General features: G+C 34.2%; 1 protein-coding gene across 1 annotated transcript; it reads right to left on the reverse strand.

Annotated features, from left to right (window-relative positions):
- Positions 1 to 8,676: 8,676 nt before the first annotated feature.
- On the reverse strand, positions 8,677 to 9,487 carry LOC122312374 (dirigent protein 23-like). Its single transcript, XM_043126957.1, has one exon. It carries the CDS (start codon positions 9,360 to 9,362, stop codon positions 8,805 to 8,807), a length of 558 nt encoding a protein of 185 aa, XP_042982891.1. The 5' UTR covers positions 9,363 to 9,487; the 3' UTR covers positions 8,677 to 8,804.
- Between the last annotated feature and the right edge of the window lie 23 nt (positions 9,488 to 9,510).

Here is a 9,510-nt window from a genome sequence, read left to right on the forward strand (position 1 = left end):
GAAATATTTTTGTTCGAACAACATGAAATGTTAATTCGAACCAATAACCATATCTGACCAAGTTTGTTCGAAGAAAAATATTAACTGTTCGAACAAATAATCTATTTACAGAAATCTTCTGTTCGAACGGACTTTTAGAAATGAATTTATTCGAACGAGTATTTAGTTGTTCGAACGAACGCATGGATTGTATTTCCCGGTAAGTTCGAATGGGTATATTTTTGTTCGAATGGGAATTTATTGGTTCGAATGGATATGTTTTTGTTCGAATGTATGCATAAATGGTAATTTACCATTCAAACGGCATTGATCAAACAAAATGAAATTGATACTAATACAAATTGTAATCTATATACATCAATTGTTCAAATGTTTACAAACATCGTAAATATAAAAGGCTATTAAAAAAAAACAAATGAATTATGATTGTGGTGGTGGTGGTGGTATAGGGTTTTGGGACATCATTAATTGAAATTGTTCAAACATTTTTTGGTTATTTAATTGTAGCCTCTCTTCTAATCTTGCTTCTAAATCTGCTGCTTGATCTAATCAGGTCAACAACTCTTTTTCCTTCGATCTCAATCGTTCTATCTCAAGTGCAGCTTCCTCTAATTTTTTAGTGTTGTCGTCATTCGATCTGGCTTTAGAAGATGATGAAGATGTTGAGGATGGCTTCACGCAACGTCCTAAGCCCCTCAAATATCCAGAACGTGATCCAAGAACTTGAGAAAAGATTTGAGCATCGTTGACAGATGATTCATCAGATGGATCCGCAACAGTGTCTTTAAGAGATTTCATCTTGTCCTGGAAAAAGAAAAACATTAAAATTAGTATATGTAACAAAAATATATTTAGACAATGAAATTAAATAAACTTAAACTTACATAATTTGCCTCTGCTTCAGGATTGCTCCAAACACCATCACGATTTTTATGTGCTTTAGCATACAATTGGGTCAGATCATAATCAGTAGGATTTTCTTCTTGCTGCAAAATGAAAATTAATATCATAATTTATACGAAAAAAGTGTATATATTAAGATTTATTGGAGACAATAAGAACTAACCATTTTTTTTGCCAAGCGATGAAAAGATCGAGAACCCGCGTGATGGTGTATCGTTAAATTTGATCTATTTGTTTTGTTCACTGTACTCCGTTTCTAAAAAAAAGAATTATAATTTTTATTTAATACATCTATTATATATTATTAAAAAAAAGATGGTAGCGAAATTACCTGATAAGCAGGATCTTCAAACAGATCACAAACTTTCTCCCATTCGTTTGGTGGCATTGCTTGGAATGGATTTTGACGCGCCTCTATCGTAGTACTGAACTTCTGGTAGTGTGCATGGCATCGACCTTTGTACCTCCGAAATGCATTCGACATGAGTTCTTCAATCGTTAGTCGATCCTCCCGCCGACCAAAATTTAGTTCAAACTCGTCCTTCAAAGAATTATAAACAATTAGTATAATTTCAAACATTCGCATTTAAGTAAAAATGTTATACAAAGTAACTTATTACCAGACAACGATTTTTTATGTGGTCTTTCACATCTTGGGGAACTTTAGCCCAGGATGATGTAGCCATCGGTGCATACGTGCGAGTAAGTGTACCAACATAAGAAGCAAGCCAAGCTGCCGAATCCCCAGAGCCACCGGTGTGATCATCAGATATATCAACTTTAATTTTACCCACTTTCCTTACTTTTTCTATGCAGACACCCCTCGTAATGCCTCTAACTCGGCGCTGGTTTACAACAGCTATATATACAAATGGCTTAGAATATATTTTAATTAAATTAATCTTATTTGAAAGATATACATTGAAAAAATACCTTGTTCTGGTTCTGTTGACGGTGGCCCACCATTGTTGGCAGGTGAAGCACAGGGGGATTCGCTAAGTGGTGGGGATGGCTCACGTGTTCTTTTGCGTTTAGGAGGCATATCTGTTTGAAATTACACAATATATTATTATTCGAACAAAATACATGAAATATTTTTATAAGAATTTTACCTACACAAATATCTGTTTGAAAATCATTCGGTATCAGTATTGCTGGACCAATCGCTCTCATCCTCAGTAGACATTTCAGTTGTGCATCCTCCCACAATGATCCAAAGTCTTCATTTCCCCCAAATGACTGGGTAGATGTTCCTTCTCCAACCCTGGCACCAAATATGCCAGCGCCAAGATCTCCTAACATTTCAGTCATATCTTCTCCATTATCATAACCATCATCAGAAATATCAACATTTATGTCCTCCGTGTCGATCTCGTTACATTCACCCATCTGGTTGGTGTGACTGCCAAATCTAACTCCTTGGGGAAATGGTTCTCCATGTAAAACCCAATCTGAATATTTACCATCAATTCCATTTACGAATAAATGATCCTCCACAACCGTCATATTATAAGAACTAAGGTTTTTGCACTTCTTGCATGGGCATCTTATAAATCCTCGACTATCAACACTCCCACAAGCAAATTCTAAGAAAGACTTCACCCCTTGTGCATATTGTATATAGTCTCGACCAAGTCTATCTCCTAACAACATCCAACTTTTATCCATCTATAAAGGAAAACCACAATCATGGGATAAACACTATCATTCAACTATTACAATACATGTGTTTAATTACCATGTACTTTTAAGGTAGTTGGTCCTATCCCATTCGAGAGACTATCATCTATATCGCATATATACTCAGTCTAAAACTCGTATGTTAGTTTAAATTTCGGTAGCATTTCCCTACAATTCTCCAAGTATGCTAGTCACGATAAGTCGTCGACCCTATTCATGAGCCGAGAAACTTATGAACTACATACTCGAAGAATGTAGAAAAATGTTAAACCAAAATTTAAATTGACTAACACAGGAGTTATAACTAAGTATATATGCCATATAGATGATAGAATCCCAAACTGTCCACTTTGGACAATTCAAGAGTTATACCCAAATATTCTTTAAGAGAATATTTGGCCACAACTCTCGAACGGGTCTAAGGTTTAACTGCATGTAAAATAACTACAAAATCCAAACACTCAGTAATAAACATAACAAGCATATGTCACAAATACATGGGAAGATTACATTACAAGTATACATGATGGGCCTTGAAATATTTAATACTTGAGTACTCAAATATCTTCACATATTTAATTATAATTTTTTAATTAAATATCTTATTATTATATTTGGAGTATTAAGCTATTTAATTAGTGTACTTAGATATAATTAATTATACATTAGGTATTAATCATCTTATTACTTGAGTACTTACTTATGTTCAAATATGTAATTATAATTTTTTAATTAAATATCTTATTATTATATTTGGAGTATTAAGCTATTTAATTAGTGTACTTAGATATAATTAATTATACATTAAGTATTAATCATCTTATTAGTTGAGTACTTACTTATGTTCAAATATGTAATTATAATTTTTTAATTAAATATCTTATTATTATATTTGGAGTATTAAGCTATTTAATTAGTGTACTTAGATATAATTAATTATACATTAAGTATTAATCATCTTATTACTTGAGTACTTACTTATGTTCAAATATGTAATTATAATTTTTTAATTAAATATCTTATTATTATATTTGGAGTATTAAGCTATTTAATTAGTGTACTTAGATATAATTAATTATACATTAAGTATTAATCATCTTATTACTTGAGTACTTACTTATGTTCAAATATGTAATTATAATTTTTTAATTAAATATCTTATTATTATATTTGGAGTATTAAGCTATTTAATTAGTGTACTTAGATATAATTAATTATAGATTAAGTATTAATCATCTTATTACTTGAGTACTCAAATATCTTCACATATTTAATTATAATTTTTTAATTAAATATCTTATTATTATATTTGGAGTATTAAGCTATTTAATTATCACTGCAAATAATAAGTATTTAATTCTGTGATACTGTTCGAACAAACACTCTATAAGTTCGAATGGAACGCTGGTGAAGTTATATTCTGTTCGAACAAATAAAAATTAATTCGAACGGTATTCAGAGCGTTCGAATTAAACCAACCCAGAAACCAGTCACGAAACAGAGCACAAAACTGATAAACAAAACACAATTTCTACATTCATGATGCCATATTTCAATACAACAAACTCAAAACATCATGAATATCTCTAAATATGATTATTAAAAAACTTAGAAAACTAATAAAACTTACCTCTTGTACTAGCAATTCAAACTTTAGTCAATCCACAATACCTATATATACATAAAACACATTAAACTGTTGTTCTATCCCAACAAATAAATGCAAAAACTCTATAGATATTTGTAAACGAAAATCGGAATGAAAAATACAAAAAAACACAACTTACCTCTTGTCCTTCTCCTTTCTCTCTCAAGAATCTCTTCTCTCTCAACGCTTTCAAGCTCTCTCTCTCCACAACACTCTCTCACAGCCTCTGCCACGCTCTCTCTCCTTTTCTCAATCTTCAATCCGAGTGAAAAATGAAGTGAAAGGATCGGATTAATAATATGTGCATTTCAGTTCGAACTAAATTTTAATCAGTTCGAACGCGAAAGTCCAAATACCGCTAATTTTTCCCACAATTTTTTCGCGTTCGAATTAATATTTTTCCAGTTCGAACAGAAAAAGGAATATTCTCCAGCATATACTGATAACTTGGCGCGAATTTTCCCTCCAAACAAAAAAAATTCGTTCGAACATGAATTATCTCTATTCGAACTAACATTATATTAGTTCGAACAGATAATTAGATAAATATATAACTATACACATAATACACCCAATATTATTATGTGTATATGTAAAAATTATATAGACTATATAATACTAAGTGTCACTAATATCATAATACTAAGTTTCTTATCAATCTATAATATTAAGTATTTAAAATAGTATAATATTTTATTTACAATCACTAATAGTGTTATACTTATAAGTTAGTATCACTATAAGTATAATACTAAGTATCACTAATAGTATAATACTAAGTGATATTAAAGTATAGATACCATCAAAATATGAAAACTAATAATACTGTAATATTTTATAATATAGTCCAAGTACTTGGTTTATTATTAATATACAAACTAAACATATTAGAAATATGTTTTTTATACTAGTATAATTAATGCAATGTTTTACTATATACTTACTATATTTACTTTATAATGCAATACTTTAGACAATACTATTTTATACTCATCTAATCCATAATATATATACTATTACATATATATATACTAGATACTTACAATATATATAAGTAACTAGTATAAAACTCTATACTATCGATATATAGTTATCTAATATATATTATTATATATACTAGTGAGAAATTTGGCCATTAGTACTAGTATACTCTGTATTATATACTATTATTACTAATACTTCTCAATTGTTTTACCTCTTGTACTTATATATATATTTTTATGAAGTATTATATAATTCATTCGAACTTATACCCTTCTAGTTCGAACTTATACCCTTTTAGTTCGAACTAATTATACTTCCGTTCGAACGAAATCACGTTATTTAAGCCGCGAACCAGTTTCTTCCCCAGGAGATTTCGTGCCTCCTCTCATTCGAACTTTTCGATTTCCTCCGCCGTTAGCAGCCACAACGCCGCCACCAACTCCGACCAACTCCTCAAATCTCCTAGAACAAGAGGTATGGGTTAAATGTTAATTATTTTTATAATTTTTTTAGTTAGTTTTGGGGGGGTCGGATTTTGAATCAATCCGGCCCCATTTTGTTGTTTTGGGGGCAAATGACACAACTATAATCGGTAGAAATGATAGGGATTTACTCCTAAATCATTTCTACCGATTAAAATATTGGATTCCTTCATAAAAATGAATGTGTCGGTTCGGTTCTGAATCGACTCAGCCATGTCTGTTTGGCTCAGGTCCGTTCGAATGAATACAAATTTCATTCGAATTGAAGTCAAGTCCATTCGAATTAAATTTATGTTAATTCGAATGGAATATAATTTTATTCGAATGGATTTTAGGCTAATTCGAATGGACATATCTGAGGTCATTCGAATGAAAATTATGTTCATTCGAATGAATTTAAATTTCATTCGAATGAATATAATTTAATTCGAATGGAATTAAAGGCCATTCGAATAAGCAGTTGTCAACCATGATAGCACAATATCATCATTCCTCTAATTCACTTTAATTAGATCACATATATCTTTTATACATCAACAGTATACTAATGCCAAGCAGCAGCGGAAGAAAACGTTCCAGACCCCAGACAGTAGAAAGTACCTCCGCATCTCCTTCTCAGCCGGCCGTCAGGCCTATACTAGTTGAGCGGGAGATCATTTTAGGTGACTTCCGTGACCTCACTTGGGAGGGGCGGAGCATACATGACATCATCACCGATCGTGGATGGACCCCGATCTGTCAACAGAGGGGCACAGCATATCCTGAGATGGTCGGTGAGTTTTACCGTGCCATGGGTGAGCAGCCTGGTGATGCTCTATGCTATAACTTAGTAGTCCGGGGAGTGAGTATTATATTCTCTCCTCGCGTTATTGCTGAGTTCCTAGATTTACGGCGAGAGCCCGGTGCCTATCCTGCAGCAGCAGCAGCGAGATCAGCGACTGCACCATCTGGAGAGGACACTACAGTCGCATCCTCATCGCCAGTGCCGGATAGACAGACCGCAGAGCTGGATGCTAGCTCGGATGATAGCGAGAGCGGTGATGAGGTACCTGATGATGGTCTCACAGACGATCAGGTTCGTGACCTAGTGCGAGACCCTGAGGCTCCTCCATATGATGGCGGTAAAGTGATCCGACAGGCCGACTGTATAGCATTTTTCAGAATGCTTAATTTGATTGTTGGGTATAACATTGATCCGAAAAAACACAAGACTGATTTCGGGATCGAGCGGGCCAGATTTTTGTTACGGTTAGCACAGGGGGAGCCGATTGATCTGGCATTATATTTCTTCCTCCGCATTCGCACAGAGTCACGCTATTCGGGTGGAGGTAGTCTACCATTTGCGCTTTTGATATCTAACCTCTTACTCCATTCAGGGGTTGCAGTGACTTTGACTGAGCGGAGGTCGCCACAGATGGGGCCCGTTAACAAGATCACATTCAGTAAGAGCAAGGGTCACTTGTCGAAGACTCGTCCAGTCCTACAGGATCAGCCTCCGCCTACTGATCCAGCTTCTACTGCTGCTGCCCCTATTGAGAGACACCCTGCTGGGGCTACTCCAGATGAGGTACGAGCTATATTGGCGGACCACCGCGACATTTTATTGAGGGACTTCATTCAGCCCATGATGGAGAAGCTTAAGGACCTAGAAGGACGGTTGCAAACTTTACAGGAGGATTTTGATTTATATAATAAATAAATATTGTTAGTAATTTTTTTACTTTTTTATATTGTATAGAACGTCTAACTCATTTTGGAATGTAATTAATGCAATATAGTTTTTATTTTTAGTGTTTGCTAGCCTCTTTATTGTTAATAACACATTTCTTCTCATTATACTTAGTGTTCACGATAATTGAAAAAATGACACTATCTTTAAATTAATATTTAGTTAACTAAAATATTTTTAAATTAATTACATAAAATTAATTATTTATGAATTTGTAAATATTTTAATTCATTGTAAATCATAATATATAATATATAGAACTTTTTATTTACTTTGGAAACGATAAAAAATTAATAGAAAAAATATGTATTCTTACAATTTTAACAATATATCTTTTCAATTAAATAATACCGTTCGAACACGTTAATACTAATTCGAACAAATAATATTGCATTCGAATTAATTAATTTTCTGTTCGAATTAAATTTAATTAGTTCGAACGGCATAGATTTTTGGAGACGACCTAATTCGTCTCAGAATCTCAAGTTCGAACTAATTTTTTTTAGTTCGAACGGATTTATAAGGTTTTCCATGTTTTGAGACGAAATTAAAATTTCGTCTCAGAAAAGTACTTTTAGGGACGAAATTAATTTCGTCCCTAAGAAATTTCGTCCCTAAAAATTAAATTTCTTGTAGTGGCTGGTGGCAAAAGTAAATAATAATAATAATAATAAATAAATAAATAAAAAAGTGGAGCTCATAGATTGTGGCAGAGAGAGACCGCTAAGGGACCAAAGAGGAGGTGGTGATTGACGAGTGCCAATTGTTCATACATTTTACCAAACTCTTTAGATATAAGAGTAACCTAGCAAAATCTGGGAAAAACAATAAATAAAATAATAAGGAAAGTAGTAAGATAGAGACAAAAATGGACAGATTACAATTTAGACTAACTTTGGTAGACTTCAAAATCTATGAAGGTGCGTGGGGCCCACGCACTTGTCTCCTTGGCACCTTGCAATTACAACAGTCAGATGTGAATGATTTGATGGTGGCAAATCTATTAATTTGATGTGTGTGGTGAGAAAGACTCCCGAAAGGGGTGGCGTATGATGCCTACGTGCATCAATAGATGATCTTATTTACTAGAGTCATTACATTTGGTTCAGACGTGATAAGCAGCATTTTCTACCACAGAATTAATGAAAATCTGGCCAGTCATGAGCATTAATACTCTAAAGACACTTTGAAATTGGACAAGATTCCCACACATCAATAGATGAATCCACTCTAAATCGATTACGAAGCAGTAACATTCAATTAATAGGGCATGAGTATAGTATTGATGCATCTCATATATATATATATATAAAAGCTATATATGTACGCAATGATATATTTTTATAGATTAAGGGAATTAAAAAAAAAGAACAGTACTCTAATGAACCACCGTGACATTGTATCCAACAATTGCATCACCGGTGTTGGCGTCAAACCAATGTGTCTGGGCAATGGCATACCCACGTGCAAACCGGAAAAGTCCTGTTCCGCCTACGATCGCCATCTCACGCACCGGATGCGTCGCCGGGTTCTTGCCAAGTAGGCTAACACTGCTACCATTGTAGATGCCATGGGTGAATCCATAGTTCATGGCCATGATGAGACCAAGTTCTTGTTGTCCTGCTGACCCGTACAGACCTTGAGCCCTGCCCACGAGCTCTGAATTCGGATCGGCTGTCTTCGTTAAGGGATCGTCTGCCATCATGACAAGGCCGAAGAGAGTCGGAGATTTCTGGGTGCCAGCGGCTTGAGCCACCCTAATAGCGCTGGGGTTCTTCCCGCTGATTGTGTCATGGAAGTAAAACTGTAGTTTGGTCACTGTCTTCTTAGGGAACTTCTTGCTTGTGGCCCAGTTATCCGCTTCCGAGCTTTGAGCCCATGGGACGGCTGCAACTAAGAAGAAGAGCAGTAGAACAGTGACAAGTTTTGGCGCCATCTCTGTACCTTTCTGTTTAGAAAAGTTTTGTGAAACAAAGAGGGAGGAGGTACTTTGGAAGATGGGGGTAACGGTTTGGAAAGTCTTACATATAGGGTATGGGGGAGAGATTCTCGGGTCGTTTTTGGAATATGAAGTAAGTTTAGCC

This window comes from Carya illinoinensis, chromosome 6, assembly GCF_018687715.1.
Source record: "Carya illinoinensis cultivar Pawnee chromosome 6, C.illinoinensisPawnee_v1, whole genome shotgun sequence".
NCBI classification, from domain to species: domain Eukaryota; kingdom Viridiplantae; phylum Streptophyta; class Magnoliopsida; order Fagales; family Juglandaceae; genus Carya; species Carya illinoinensis.

What these genes read in the sequence shown, in the direction of transcription:
- LOC122312374 (XM_043126957.1), bottom strand. Translation starts at nt 9,362, where the DNA reads ATGGCGCCAAAACTTGTCACTGTTCTACTGCTCTTCTTCTTAGTTGCA.